At 48.9% G+C, this 13,296-nt stretch overlaps 6 protein-coding genes and 1 non-coding gene across 7 annotated transcripts; 2 read left to right on the forward strand and 5 right to left on the reverse strand.

Annotated features, from left to right (window-relative positions):
- Nucleotides 1–2,398: 2,398 nt before the first annotated feature.
- On the reverse strand, nucleotides 2,399–3,341 carry ASPZODRAFT_277127 (hypothetical protein). Its single transcript, XM_022728098.1, has 6 exons — nucleotides 3,319–3,341; nucleotides 3,211–3,266; nucleotides 3,049–3,148; nucleotides 2,850–2,980; nucleotides 2,485–2,768; nucleotides 2,399–2,404 (listed from the first exon to the last, which is right to left on the reverse strand). Exons 2-5 carry the CDS (start codon nucleotides 3,211–3,213, stop codon nucleotides 2,577–2,579), a joined length of 426 nt encoding a protein of 141 aa, XP_022585369.1. The 5' UTR covers nucleotides 3,214–3,266; nucleotides 3,319–3,341; the 3' UTR covers nucleotides 2,399–2,404; nucleotides 2,485–2,576.
- Nucleotides 3,342–3,428: 87 nt separating this feature from the next.
- ASPZODRAFT_126813 (hypothetical protein) lies at nucleotides 3,429–4,805 on the forward strand. The gene is made up of 3 exons (XM_022721586.1): nucleotides 3,429–3,705; nucleotides 3,779–3,945; nucleotides 4,013–4,805. Exons 1-3 carry the CDS (start codon nucleotides 3,505–3,507, stop codon nucleotides 4,629–4,631), a joined length of 987 nt encoding a protein of 328 aa, XP_022585370.1. The 5' UTR covers nucleotides 3,429–3,504; the 3' UTR covers nucleotides 4,632–4,805.
- Nucleotides 4,764–5,503, reverse strand: ASPZODRAFT_277936 (hypothetical protein). Its single transcript, XM_022728100.1, has 2 exons — nucleotides 5,128–5,503; nucleotides 4,764–5,070 (listed from the first exon to the last, which is right to left on the reverse strand). Exons 1-2 carry the CDS (start codon nucleotides 5,412–5,414, stop codon nucleotides 4,875–4,877), a joined length of 483 nt encoding a protein of 160 aa, XP_022585371.1. The 5' UTR covers nucleotides 5,415–5,503; the 3' UTR covers nucleotides 4,764–4,874.
- A 290-nt stretch (nucleotides 5,504–5,793) lies between these two features.
- Nucleotides 5,794–6,782, reverse strand: ASPZODRAFT_148260 (hypothetical protein; the record flags this gene model as incomplete). Its single annotated transcript, XM_022725348.1, has 4 exons — nucleotides 5,794–6,032; nucleotides 6,114–6,389; nucleotides 6,472–6,586; nucleotides 6,771–6,782. 4 exons carry the CDS (start codon nucleotides 6,780–6,782, stop codon nucleotides 5,794–5,796), a joined length of 642 nt encoding a protein of 213 aa, XP_022585372.1.
- Nucleotides 6,783–9,224: 2,442 nt separating this feature from the next.
- On the reverse strand, nucleotides 9,225–10,772 carry ASPZODRAFT_126819 (hypothetical protein). The gene is made up of 5 exons (XM_022721587.1): nucleotides 10,400–10,772; nucleotides 10,023–10,332; nucleotides 9,898–9,953; nucleotides 9,731–9,839; nucleotides 9,225–9,683 (listed from the first exon to the last, which is right to left on the reverse strand). Exons 1-5 carry the CDS (start codon nucleotides 10,702–10,704, stop codon nucleotides 9,651–9,653), a joined length of 813 nt encoding a protein of 270 aa, XP_022585373.1. The 5' UTR covers nucleotides 10,705–10,772; the 3' UTR covers nucleotides 9,225–9,650.
- Nucleotides 10,773–11,080: 308 nt separating this feature from the next.
- On the reverse strand, nucleotides 11,081–11,170 carry ASPZODRAFT_t20. Its single transcript has one exon. It is a non-coding gene; the product is annotated as a tRNA-Asp (tRNA).
- A 774-nt stretch (nucleotides 11,171–11,944) lies between these two features.
- On the forward strand, nucleotides 11,945–13,171 carry ASPZODRAFT_126822 (hypothetical protein). The gene is made up of 2 exons (XM_022721588.1): nucleotides 11,945–12,813; nucleotides 12,871–13,171. The coding sequence occupies exons 1-2, from the start codon at nucleotides 11,968–11,970 to the stop codon at nucleotides 13,144–13,146; spliced, it is 1,122 nt and encodes a 373-aa protein (XP_022585374.1). The 5' UTR covers nucleotides 11,945–11,967; the 3' UTR covers nucleotides 13,147–13,171.
- The last annotated feature ends 125 nt before the right edge of the window (nucleotides 13,172–13,296 follow it).

Here is a 13,296-nt window from a genome sequence, read left to right on the forward strand (position 1 = left end):
GAAGATCCAGACAAGAATGGAATCTTCAAAGAACCAAGGAGGAAATCCGCAGAGAAATAGCGAGACTCGAACGGCCGGCAGACAGCGTGTTGCAACAGGCCAGGGATGGCCGTACTCCGTACTATAAGCGACGCGACCAAGACAACGGTAGTGAGACTATCGGCTCCTAGAAGTCGAGACTAAAGCGCCAGGGAGGGGAGAGAGGGGGGCAAAGAGCGAAAAGAGGCGTGGCCAACGAGTCGAGGATTTGGCGCTGGCACGATCCGTGCTCGTTGTGGAAGGTTTATCTAGTGCATCCTGCGTAATACAGATACTCCGTACATCTGTAGTACCTACCTGGTATACTAAGTAAGGTATCAGGTATAGATAAGTATTAGTTATAGTAGGTACCTAGGTATAACTAGGTATCACTACTATGAAATTTGACCAAGTATTAGTTATAGCATTATCTGTTACTTTACTATAGTATAGCATTCTATAGTTACTAATCTTTATTAATGGACAGTATGAGATTATCTATGTAATATATCAGGCAAATACTATATTATAGTTCGAAGGATTCTTCTATTAGGAGGTAGTAGTTAGTTATACTTCGTATACTCCGTAGTTATCTACCTAGGTAAGTAGTTAGTCAGTACCTACCTTAGTTACTATTGTCTTCAGACAATCTATTGTACGGAGTACTCCGTACTTTAGTAGTACTTACTACATAGATGTGAGAGATAATTGGTTAGGAGAAGTAATACCTGGTATCAAATAATACCTATTGATGGGTTAGTCTGGTATTAGAGTTCTTTACGTAAGCCTTGATACAGACCATGGAAACCTCCCCGTCATAAAGCTTGTTCTGGGAACTAACTTCCAAGCCTTGTTCCCTTCTTCCAGGTGGTCGGTACCATAGGGAGATACTACTTGGTACCAGGGACCACTCTATCATTACATTAGCTACCCTCAAGCACCGTACCTAGGTAGACCTTACTGGTACTAGCGTGTGTATGGAAACGGGGGTATCACCGAAAAAACACAGGGGGTCAGTACGGAGTACCTCCCTGTATGCAATACAGTATCGGTAATACAGTACTGTATTGTATGCAAACATGGCCAGTGCCATGAACACACCAGGCCACTGGGTCGGAAGCAATCCTTTTTTTTTTTTTTCCCTTTCCCCCCCCCCCCCCCCCCCAAAGGCTTCCTCCCGGTCCTTTCAATTCTTCAATCCCATCCCCTGGATCTCGGGGGGGAGATAGATGATGGTCTGGAAAAACATCCACTTTGACCTAGGATTGTCGGCGCCCATCTCTATTTTCGGTAGGGATTCGCACGCCTAAGTCTGCTCGATGTGGGACTGGCCCGGACACTGTCCGGCTTGTTGTATTTGGCCGCTGCAGATTGCCTGATACTAATTTCTAGACTCCTCCCTACTGGAGCCACTCTACGGGAGAGTAGGCGACAAGCAGTTTCAATGCGACCTCGCTTGTCGGCAAATACATACTAACTACACCATACCGAGTAATCGAGCTGCCTATCTCGCAGTCACTGTGCTGATGTAAATTGGCATAAAATCGCTACGGGGTAGGCATCAGCTCACTACCTAGGTACCTACGATTGTCGACGGAATACTCGGCGGACGTATCAGCTCATTACTACACGCTATGTAGTACACGGCCTACGACACCCAGCTGAGTCGTTTGGCTTTCTTCAGGGCGCTGAGTGGATAACGATCGCCTGCGCCCACCAGATCGCCTCTCCAGAGGAGAACCAATCATCGCCAGATTTGGACATTTCTACCTGGTAGCCATCATCATCAACTGCACCAGCAGCAGTCTACTATCTCACTGCCCGGCTGAATTGAGGTCTGAAAAGGCAGAAGAAGCAGAAGAACCCTCTGATCCGTCTTTCCTTTATCTTCCGTTGCACTACTGCTTGTACATGCAAGACGACAACCTGATCTCTGGTTGATGTGGCGCATGACGCCGAAGAAAGGCCACCATTTATCATCCATCACACCAGACGACGGTGTATTGCTATTTCTGTTTCGTTGTGTCGGAATCAAGTTCCTGCGGCCGGCGATTTGCTTCCAGCGTCTGCCTAAGAGACTTGATACCCCTTGGATTTCCCCCGTAGGTTTGCGAGCAGCAACGATTCCTTGTCCACGTCGCCGATTGAGTCCACCGAAATGAAGGATTAGAATGACTGTTGACATCGTATGATGGTGCCTCGCGTAGTGACCTCCATTCATTGGCACAATCAGTTGACAGGCTTCGGCTGCGCCCTAGTGATTCATCATTAATTCGAATGTTGCGCGTTCTGATGAAGAAAAACTTGACGCGTACAGCAAGGAAGCCGGATAACCGACCTAACCAGGTGGGTTTTGTCTGGCTTGCAGCAGCCGAAAACCTGATAACTAAAGATTTAAGAGTTAGAAAGCCCCAAAGTACAGTCAGTTCATATAAACTATTTTCAATTCTAAAGTCAAACACGCACATATATGTGAAAAAAGGATATCAGCGGACCAACACAGCCATGGATTCAATATATACTAGACCCAACTCAAACCCCTCGCAATGATGGATCAATCACTCCGACCCGTGCAGCCTCTTCTCAATCGAAATGACATCCTCCTCGCTCTCCACCTCAATGACCCGATTGACTTCGGCCGTGCTACGCATCAGCTCGACCGCCCCGGCGTACATCATCCGCATCGACGGGTTGCAGTTCTCGGGAAGATAGTAGAGAAGGACGTAGGGGACGGACAGGCGGCCGGAGGCCTACATTGACAGGCCCGTCAGTAAAATTCGTTCCCGTCAAATCCTTATTCAATTTAACGTCGATGATATGGAACTACTCACGAGTGTCAGAGGGTGACTTAGAAGAATGAACCGTGGACTCGACTCGGGCAGTTCATCGGCCACATCCTCCATCTTGGTGTACACCTCGCCATCCGCAGGGCGAATCTCCTGGTTCTTTCCATCAATGATATCTAATTAACGAGGATTAGAATGCTTGTTTTGCCCTGTTCGGGTTGGTAGCGGACTGCGGAGTTCATACAGATTATGGCTTGGGGATCTTTGGCCCGCGACGTCCCGAGGCGGAACTTGCGCAGCTTCTCTTTCGTCTCGGGCGAGAAGGAGTATAGTCGTGATTCAGACTGTGGTCAAGTCAAGCCCGTCGTCAGCGGTGTTGCGGGGTAGTAGATACTAATACACTTACCATGGTGGAGTAGAGGAGTAGGAGAGTACAAGGGGAAATTCCAGTATACGGAACACCTGCAAGGAGATTAGCAATATGGAGAATTAAACAAATGTAGTCGAATAAAACAGTCGTTATCACAATTATCTTCGATGTTGGAACGGCGGTTCTGTTTTACTCCGCTGGGATTTCTCCGCTGGATTTTCACCCCACCAGACCAGATCGCTCGTGCCAACCAACAATCAACGCCCACCCGGCCATTCTGAGTTCTCTCCTCCCTCACTCGCGTGATCCTCATCCTGCTTCTACATCTTCATGTTCAATCGACTGAACCTGGTCCTTCGCCAGCTCTCTCGTCCGTCGCTTGCTCACGTTTCCCCGTCTGCTTCTTCCATCCCCTCGCTGTGGTCCCCGCGCCTGACACCGCTCGCCATGACATCATCTGCGGCTCCCACGGCGAAGACGATACACACGGCTGCGTGTTTGATTATTGGCGATGAAGTCCTGGGTGGGAAGGTATCAATTGTTCATCCTGTCCAGCTGGATTGCAACTATTCTTTTTTTATACGTCGTGGATGCTGATTAGTAGACCGTCGATACCAATTCCACCTTCTTTGCCAAATGGTGCTTCTCGCTCGGCATCGAGCTGAAGCGCATCGAGGTCATCGCCGACGATGAGAGCGAGATCATCGAGGCCGTCCGCCGCATGAGCGATCGGTACGACTTTGTCGTCACCAGCGGAGGAATTGGGCCGACGTAAGATCTCTCTCTAGAGATATATATGTGTATGGGCATATATGTGTTTGTATCTGATGTTTTACAGACACGATGACATCACGTACGAGTCGATAGGCAAAGCCTTCAACCTCCCACTGGTGCTTCACAAGCCGGCGTTTGAACGGATGAAGGTGCTCTCGAAGCCGCACCCGATGCAGCCGAATTTCGACTGGGAGACCCCCTCGCCAGGGCTGACGGCCAAGTTGCGCATGGTCGAGTTGCCGTTCGACTCCTCCCTTCCCGCCGAGGACCAGGCCCTCTTCGTCGCAGAGGACATGTGGGTGCCCATCGCGGTGGTGAACGGCAACGTACACATCTTGCCTGGGGTGCCGCGGCTCTTCGAGCGCCTGCTCGCCCATCTCAAACCCGTCATCTTGCCCCGTCTGACAGACCCGGAGGGAAAGGGCATCTATCGTGTTCTGATCAGCACGCCGCTCCCGGAGAGCGCCGTGGCCCCCTATCTCACCGAGCTGGCGGGTAGAGTCGCCTCGCACGGCATCAAGGTCGGCAGTTACCCGCGCTGGGGCCTGAAGCGCAACACCGTCACCCTGGTTGGCACCGACCAGGTCTACGTGCAGTCGCTTATCCCTGAGGTCGAGATGAACGTCGAGGGCAAGTGGGTTCAGCGTGAGGATGAGCTGGATCCTCCAGAGGAGTCCAACTGATGTACAGTGCGTGTACTGCATATAAATAACTTGGGTAAATACTATCAGCAAGCCTGTACATATACTGTACACATACTATACTGATCATTCATTATAAGTACCAAGCAGGCCAGTATTACATGGAATATAGTTATACCTATACTACAATATAAGCATACTGAACATCTACTGCTGATATAATATTTTCAATCAAAGTGGAAAGGAAAAGAAAGCATTGCAGATTGCATGAATCACTGACTATTTCTAGAAGCGCGCCTGTAAACAAACAAAAAAAAACACACACAAGGATGGATGAGATGGTGGATAATGGGAAACAAAAGGGAGCCATTCAAAAAAAAGAAGATGAATGAAAAAAAAGATATCAAATAAAGAAAAAAAAAAGAGGAGCACAGCATGTATTCCAAAGCATTTGTTCCCTTTTTTTGGTTCCCGATTCGCTCTCCTGAAGCCCTGTCGTACATGCTGGGTGGATTTGTAAGAAATACATTACCTGAACGACCCGGATGACCCGGGCAAAAAAATAGTAGTAGTAGTGGTAGTAAAAGGATTGGGGGGGGGAGGCAGGTCGGAGGATATAATTAGACGAGAGATGAAAGAAAAGAACAAAAAAAAGGAGGATATCGAAGACCTCAATAAGTCACAGCAAGTAGATGATGGGGGGTGAAGAATGAAGAAAAGAATCGGCCAAATAAAACAGCTCGAAGCTCCGTGAAATGTGAGCCGTGGCCTAAAGCACAAGCATCTGCCACGGCAGGCAGGTAAAATCAATCGAAGAGACATCATTGGTAACCTCGTTCGCTCGGGCGCAGGATGAAGGGGGCGGCGAAGAAAGAAATGGTTTGCAAAACGTAGTCGGAGGCACTAAAAAAAAAGAAGTAAAGGTAGAGGGGAATCGAAATCGAACATTCGTGGGAGACGATGGCGGGCATTAAGGACATCATCCCGTGACGAGCCTCACGTTATCAAAAAAAAAGAAAAAGAGAGAAAAGGAAGAAACAATCGCAGCGAAATATCCCAGTCAGCCAGCTCTTCAGCTCTCCAACGAGAGGCAAGAGGCATATACATTTCTGCTGTGCCTCGAGGTCTGCCCTCTCGCTCTCTTCTTTCTTGTGTTTTCTTTGTTTGATTCGGATTTGCCGAGTGCATGTCGATGCGGACACAATTACATGATCACACATTTCGAGCAGCAACCGCCTGCCTCGCCGCCCTCCTCGACCTCCATCTTGCCTTCGGGGGCGCGAGCGCCGAATGCGCCAGAGCCGGAGGGGTAGGACGACATTTCCTTGTTGTATCGACGGATTTCGCGCACGAGGTCGTAGAATGCGTTTTCAACGTTGATCCGCGATTTTGCCGACGTTTCGATAAACTTGCAGCCGAACGACCGAGCTAAGGCCTCGCCCTCTGAAAGAAAAGAAGTAAACATTAGCGACTGCAACGGAACATTTAAACGAAGGCCATGCAGAGTCCGGATTCATGGCGTACCCTGTTGTGAGACGACGCGCTCCTTCTCCAAATCGCACTTGTTTCCGACCACAATTATGGGGAAATAGTCCTTGTCCTTCACTCGTAGGATTTGTTGTTGGAAAGTCATTATTTCCTCGAAGGATTGGCGGGATGTTATCGAGTAGACAAGCAGGAACCCCTCGCCGGTTCTCATATACTGCTCTCGCATTGCCGAGTATTCCTCCTGGCCGGCCGTATCGAGAACGTCGAGCAGCGCAACCTCATCGTCAATGACACACTGTTTGCGGTACGAATCTGTAGCAAAGAAGAAAAAAAAGGAGAAATTCCAAGTCAGCCAACGCGATCGCAGGCACAGGGAGTCGCAGCCAGCACCCACCTTCAATTGTTGGATCGTATTCGTCGACAAAGTGGCTCTGGATTAATTGGATTGTCAAACAAGACTTTCCGACACCACCACCTCCTACCACCACCAGCTTGTACTCTCTGAGAAACTAGGTGTGACAAAGCTTTGATTAGCCCACTGTAGAAACGATGTGTTTGACCCTGATGAAGAAGAGAGCAGAGGAAGAGTGCGCTATTTCCCCTTCTTTCTCCTCTGTCGGAGAAGAGCGGTAAAGGGGATGATAGAGAGAGAGCAAGCGAGAGCAGGGAGAGGAGTGGCCCGACAGGGCTTACCTTGGAAGCCATCGAGAGGAATCTTTGGCTGCTGTCTGAAAGACTGACAAGCAATGCAAACAAATCACAACAGCGATGCCACGGGTCGAGGAAATCAGCAACACAGGTTTTCTTTCGGCAGGAAGGGTTCAGAGTCGGGACCCAGGGTGTCGGGAGACTTTCGCGCAGGACGGAGGTGCCTTAGCAACTGGCGGGTCTAGCGACGACTAGTCGTAGTACGTAGGGGCCAAGCTTGAACAGGCCCAAGATAGAGGGAGAGAGGGGGGGGGTCAAGTCGAGAGAGACCGTCAGGGGGTTTCTATTGACTATTCCAGTAGTGCTGCTCAGTTTCCGGCCGTCAGGTTCAGTCAGTTCAGTTCAGATCAGATCAGTCCGTCGGGTCTTCGCGGTCGGGGGGAGTGGTGGAATGGAATTGTCGACAGGACGGACAGAGACCCTTGAATTCTCCTGCCGAGAAACACTCACTGGGCGACAATCGAGCGGGGGTTAGGGAATTGATCCAAGAGGAATGGGAATGAATCAATCTTGTCTTGGTAGGCTTATTTCGAAGGGGGGTGTGGGTGGGTGGTGGCAGGGAGTGGAATCAGGGGAGAAGCAGTGGGGATGCGCGGTGCTGCACGCAAGAACCGCGCAGAACAAACACGCCGTGGGTGTGTGGAAATAACAACCACCTCGAGTTCCATTCGACCAGTCCGAAGTCTCTCTCTCTCTCTCTCCTCTCTCTACACTACTAACTATTTCTTAGAGAGTTCTCCCCCCCTCCCATTGATGCAAGCCATAACTCCGAATCAACTGTGACAACTGACCGCGCGCTCGGATTTTACCAACGCCCAGCGGCTCATTTCGACTCCCGATTCGCAAGTTATCCAACCAAACTTCCCTCCCTCCCGGTCATCGTCGCGAGCGAGCCCACCGTTAGCGCCACTAATCGGCCAAATCAATCTTAGAACGGCCTCTGGCTGGTCCTCCACCATCACTCGTTTGTCCAAGTTTGATATAAAGAGGACTCAGGCCTCAGGAGGATGGGAGACGAAGGCTAGACCGTTGCTACATTGGAAAATTCAAAGATAACCAACTACTAACTAACCGACTAACTAGTTAGTACTAACTTAACTACGAAGTACTCCGTACTTGCAACCGGTATCCCACCATAGATAGCATCGCGATGATGTCGATTCGTCCGTGGAATGCTGCGATTATGCGTCACTTTCCTACCTGTCACTCACATCGCGTCTGGAGCCAAGACAAGACAAACAACAACTCATGTCCATGATCTGATCCGTAAGCGCCGATTGTGAGCCATCGACAACGATCGGCAGGTAATAATACGGAGTAGGGTTGAGTCAATGTACAAAGTTCGTACATCGCCGTTGTGCTACTCGTCCTACTTTCCGGGGTAGTTGGAACGACTTGTTCGCCATTGCTTCTAGAAGGTAAGGGGAAGGCTGATGCTGGTGGAAGAAGCATCACGATCTAAGTAATGCTCGCGACTAGCTATTAATTAGTCAACTGCTAAGTCGTTAGGTAGTTAGTTAGCATCTTAGCAAGTGACTAGAAACTTACCCCTTAAATGCCTTGTGATGTGGCCGCCTCGAAACATGGATCCAAGGCAATTTTAAGTGGGCTGGAAGAGAGACTGGACCTTGGCTCTACCTTCTCCTTCGGAGTTAGACCCGTTCACAACAGAGGGAATCAAAAGGTGTACGCTGTACGCCGTACTCTGTACTCTGTAGGAAGGCAGTCAGCTAACTAATTGACTAGCGAATAGTCTGCAGGATGAGATTTGCATTTTGTCTCCAGCACTCGATCGTATGAGGTGTTCACCGCCACCAGGTACGTTTGTACTCCCTCCGTACTCCGTACCGAGTGAGTACTCTGTATTCAGACGAACCGTGGATCGGCACCTAGGGCTCGCCAGCTGACTTCCGAAGACAGATTCATAACAACAACAATAATAATAATTAACACAAATAACTAGAATTTAACTACGTACCTGAACGCTGATGGCGGTCGAGATATCAATCGTTCCTTGGCTTGCAGGCTGCAGCGGTGGATCCTCAGCCGCACGTGATCTTGTTCCCGAATCGGATAGGGCGTTGGGCAAACCTTTCAAGCCACAATTTTGCCTGCCCCTTTTTCGACGTCAGTGTTAGATTAATTAATAGGTAGATTAATTATGTAGTAGATTGAAATCATTATTAGATTGGGTAGTTATTGTCAGCTTACTTTATTAGCATCCTAACTATTTTCTAGTATATAGTATTTAGTAACTGTTTAGTGCTAATTACCTCTTAATTAGTTTAGTTTATACTTCGGAGTCATCTATAAGTGGTTCTCACGGCGCGCGAGATGATCTGTGATCTGCTTTTCCGTCGAGGGGGTCCAGCAGCCGAGCCCGGCGAGCCGACGCTGCCGTCCCCTGATTCATTAATATTAGATATCCTACGGTATTCCCTAATAATCACTACCGGTGGTATTCTGCGAGCTAGTGGAGTCCTGCTCGAGCCCCCTTTCTGGGCCTCTCCGTAAGAGTAAGGAGAAATAGAAATACGTAAACCCAATCTCAATGGTGGAACACTGAGTGAGAACTGATGACTGGACACAGGACTGATCCAGAAAGTTCCGTACAGAAACTTAAGTTCGGTAGTTTCCTTCTGTTCCTTCGGAGTGGAAAAGGGCTGGCTAAACAGGGGAAGCAAACGAGGTTTGCATCATCATTGGGCAGCTTCTCACTGTCTAACATCTAGCTAATATCCGAGTGGGACATGCATACCTAGGTATATACCATACTTACCTTACTACCGAACTCATAATATACGGGAGTATGTACCTGAATCCTGCCACCACAACCCCCCCTCAAAAGGATTGGATACGGAGTAACTAGACCTTGCGATGCATCGCACCGGGCGAGGCCTAAAGAAGGTCAGCTTGATCAGCTTCATCAACATGGCAGCACTGACCTGGTGGCTGGGGAAGATTAAAGTGTCGGCGATCACGACATTCTCTCGCCGGCCAGCGGCGAAGACAATCACCTCGGCGATGTCGTCGGGGGTCAGTGGCTCGCAGCCTCTGCGGTCATGTCAGTTTCTCCTTGGTACAAGAACCAACCATTGATCCATGGTCTTACGCATAAACTGCATCAGCCTTGCTCTTGTCTCCGTAGAATCGCACCACGGAGAACTCCTTAAAAAAAGAATAATAGATTAGCTAAACAGTGAGGTCTCTCATATAGGTAAAAAGGACAGCTCTCACCGTTTCCACTTGGCCAGGATCGATCTCGATAATCCGGATCCTCGTAGCGATAAGCTCCTTTCTCAACGCATCGGTAAAAGAGCGCACGGCAGCCTTTGTGGCACAGTAGATGCTGCCGCCAGGGTACGGCTCGCGACCGGCAATACTGCCAATATTGATGATGTCTCCACGGCCGCCCTCACTTCTCTTCTTGAAGATGGGCAGAATCGCCTGAGTCATGTTGATCAGACCAGTGACGTTGGTGGAAAACATCACATCCACGTCTTGGGGGTCGATGTTGGGGGCCTGAGCAACACCCTTGACCAGACCACTAGAGCAACAAAAACCATATCAGCATCCATCGCTATTTGGGCTTTTTAGAAGCACAGCCGACTCACGCGTTGTTGACCAAAATGTCAATATCCTGGAACTCGGCCGGCAGAGAAGAGACAAAGTTCTTGACCTCCTCGGGGTTGCTGACATCCAGCTTTGCAGGAAGTACTTTGACACCGTCACCCACCTCCTCCTTGATCTCCTGGGCGATCTCCTTCAACGTATCAACCCGTCGTGCTGCCAGGATAATCTTCAGGTTCTTGGGAGCCGTCCGGGCAAACTCCTTGGCAGTGCTTCTGCCAATGCCCGAGGAAGCCCCTGTGACCAGGATTGTCTTCCCCTCCAAGCGCTTTGCCATTGCTGTTGCCATTGTGCGCTCCAAAAAGGGGGTCTGAGTCAAGGGAACGAAGTAAGTCGTGCGGGTGATGCTGGTCCGAGAGAGTGTAAGCTGGCGGAGGAGTGCAATCGATTTGCTATACGCCCGAAAACTGTTCATACGGAGAGCAAGAAAATACCTTGCACCTTAGGGGAGATAACCAGCCCAGTCTATCGACAATAACACGTTAAAACGAAAGTCGTGTAGGAAGAGGAAGAGAGAGGTCAAGAGTTTCGGCATGCTGTGCGGGGGATGGCGAAGCGGGGCTGCCAATCGCGTCAGCAACGCTCGGAGTAGATACGGTGGTCGTGGTCACGATAAGGACTAAGGAAGAAACCGTAGAAAAGATAAAGAATGAAAAAAAAAGATTCTCCCCGACTGGGAGTCGAACCCAGGTCTCCCGCGCTTGTTCTCAAGAAGAGATGACAAGCGGAAATCATGACCGTTAGACCATCGAGGATGAGTGTTTTACTCTCGCCATATATGACATAATGAGGTACAAACCTATAGTTTCATTGTCTCCTGCTGTTTGACCACCACTCATCCTTTTCTTTGTTAACATCTAACAATTGGCATTAAAGGGCATTAAGCATTCACTTTCTCTATTTCTAAGACAGATATGAATAGCCTAAAGACAGAAATATCTCTACTTATACTACATAAAGATAATACAGTGTTTCCCTTGAGCTATAAGAAGACAATGATACTGACTCTGAGCTGAGGGATAGACCCGAGATCTAATTGCCTTTCGATTACGATGTTCTAAATCCAGACTCAATGCAATTTAATACCTTGATAGCATGCCATAGTGTTCAAAGGCCCGTGAAAGGGCATTGTTCCAAGAGGGCAGTGAATCAGAGTGACAATGCCAATGTTGCAAATCAATCAAATACCTAGTCAACCATCCATAACAAATTGCCATAATAAAGACTAGTATTAACATCAATGATATTAATAATGGGTGATTGCTCAGTCTCTTTCATTTTCAGCTTTCTTTATTGATACCATGACTCGAATCTATAAGAATAGAGGACTGCTCAAGAGGAAACGGTATCTCATCTCCTTGCTGGTATGGTTTCCAAGTAACTCTTCTCTACTCAAGCCATCTACTTGAGCGTTCTGTTCATTTATTTTCTGCAACTCATCATCATCACCACCACCATCATCATTCTTTAAATAATACTCAACATGAGCGACAATATCAAGACGTTCAACTGGGCAGAGGACTGGGAAGAAAATACCGCCACAAACGACGACATGGACGAGGAAGAGCTACATGGATATCCTCTCGAAGCCCACAACGCAGAACTAGTCATAAATGCGGATATCTTGGACGAGTTCTGGGAGCCGCAGAAGTTCGAGAATGATAAGATGTCGCTGCAGACCCGTGTGTGGGACGCATTCTCCCACCGAGCCGAATTTGTGAGATACGAGCCTAAACAGGGACGGGCTGTTCACCACTTCAACTGGAACGGCGACCCTGTCTACGAGCCCAGCGGCACAGAGCCATGTATCTCTCTGTTTTACCTTCTCTCGGCACCCAAGGTACTCCATCCAAGGGACGATCTGCGAATTCAAGCCACCATGTCACGAGCGACACATTTTGTTGACCCGGTCCTTGTATTCCTGGAGAGTGGCGTCGATGATCTTACACAAACAGGCTCGGATCTGGTAAACTTTGCAGCTGGCCGCACCTTCAAGACATACAGCCCTCATGGAAAATGGACAGAAGACGAGAAGGAAAGACAGGACGGCACCTTGATGGACGACGGCGAAATCGACTCATATTTCTCAAGCAGATGCGTTGTTGGCAATGGATTCATTCAACAGTGTCCGATCCCGTCTAGAAAGCAACGCAGAGCCGACATGCGACGACAAGAAGCAACCCGATCTCATAGGCGCACGAGCCTTGGAACGATGACCTACCGGCCGTCACCCCTCCGGTACTCGATCTCAGCTGATGAAATCGAATCTCCACCTGTGGAATCGGACAACGCTGAACATTCTATGTCTCTGGATCCACCATACAAACAAGACTTGACTTTATGCCAAACCTTCCAGGGAGAGAACGAGGGCCTGCGCCCTGCTGGGAACGACACACAAGTAAGGAATGGGTTTCTGGATGTAGAGCGCTCTTAACTAACATGTACCGGGCTACAGAGACGGTTTTACTCTACTCATGTCCCTTTGGACGATACACATAGTGACAAGCAAACCCATATCTGGAAGCATTTATACAGGAAGACGTGGAATTACCTGGCCTCGTCTAAGGCAGGAGGCAGGGCTGCACCAATCGAGTCTCAGGCTGCCATGGTGATAATGCCGTCGGCCACAGTGCAGAAGCGGGCCTCAACAGCGCGGTTCTCTGTTTCCAGGATCAAAACGTATCTCCTCTCGGGGATGAAAACGGCAGTCTGCCTCTTTTTCAATTCTTGATGTAGTTTGTATAGAGTAATATCGGGCCTAATTTGATATTAATCTGAGTTATATTGACTTTCCAATGACCGCAAGGCGGGTCATTTAAGATACCTTTACATTTCAAAGTGTAATATGAGCTTATTCTCAAGCAAGTGCATCATAGTAGGT

This window comes from Penicilliopsis zonata (genome assembly GCF_001890105.1).
Source record: "Penicilliopsis zonata CBS 506.65 unplaced genomic scaffold ASPZOscaffold_1, whole genome shotgun sequence".
Taxonomy (NCBI): domain Eukaryota; kingdom Fungi; phylum Ascomycota; class Eurotiomycetes; order Eurotiales; family Aspergillaceae; genus Penicilliopsis; species Penicilliopsis zonata.

Excerpts from the sequence above, each read along its gene's own strand:
- ASPZODRAFT_126813 (XM_022721586.1), top strand. The coding sequence starts at position 3,505 with ATGTTCAATCGACTGAACCTGGTCCTTCGCCAGCTCTCTCGTCCGTCG. Across the intron at positions 3,706-3,778 it reads ATGAAGTCCTGGGTGGGAAG|ACCGTCGATACCAATTCCAC; the intron begins GTATCAATTGTT and ends GCTGATTAGTAG. Across the intron at positions 3,946-4,012 it reads AGCGGAGGAATTGGGCCGAC|ACACGATGACATCACGTACG; the intron begins GTAAGATCTCTC and ends GATGTTTTACAG.
- ASPZODRAFT_126822 (XM_022721588.1), top strand. The coding sequence starts at position 11,968 with ATGGACGAGGAAGAGCTACATGGATATCCTCTCGAAGCCCACAACGCA. Across the intron at positions 12,814-12,870 it reads CTGCTGGGAACGACACACAA|AGACGGTTTTACTCTACTCA; the intron begins GTAAGGAATGGG and ends ACCGGGCTACAG.
- ASPZODRAFT_126819 (XM_022721587.1), bottom strand. The coding sequence starts at position 10,704 with ATGGCAACAGCAATGGCAAAGCGCTTGGAGGGGAAGACAATCCTGGTC. Across the intron at positions 9,954-10,022 it reads ATCCTGGCCAAGTGGAAACG|GAGTTCTCCGTGGTGCGATT; the intron begins GTGAGAGCTGTC and ends TCTTTTTTTAAG. Across the intron at positions 9,684-9,730 it reads TAATCTTCCCCAGCCACCAG|GCCTCGCCCGGTGCGATGCA; the intron begins GTCAGTGCTGCC and ends GACCTTCTTTAG.
- ASPZODRAFT_277936 (XM_022728100.1), bottom strand. The coding sequence starts at position 5,414 with ATGATGTCTCTTCGATTGATTTTACCTGCCTGCCGTGGCAGATGCTTG. Across the intron at positions 5,071-5,127 it reads TTGCCCGGGTCATCCGGGTC|AGCGAATCGGGAACCAAAAA; the intron begins GTTCAGGTAATG and ends GGGCTTCAGGAG.
- ASPZODRAFT_277127 (XM_022728098.1), bottom strand. Across the intron at positions 2,981-3,048 it reads AGATCCCCAAGCCATAATCT|ATATCATTGATGGAAAGAAC; the intron begins GTATGAACTCCG and ends CTCGTTAATTAG. Across the intron at positions 2,769-2,849 it reads TAAGTCACCCTCTGACACTC|GCCTCCGGCCGCCTGTCCGT; the intron begins GTGAGTAGTTCC and ends CTGTCAATGTAG.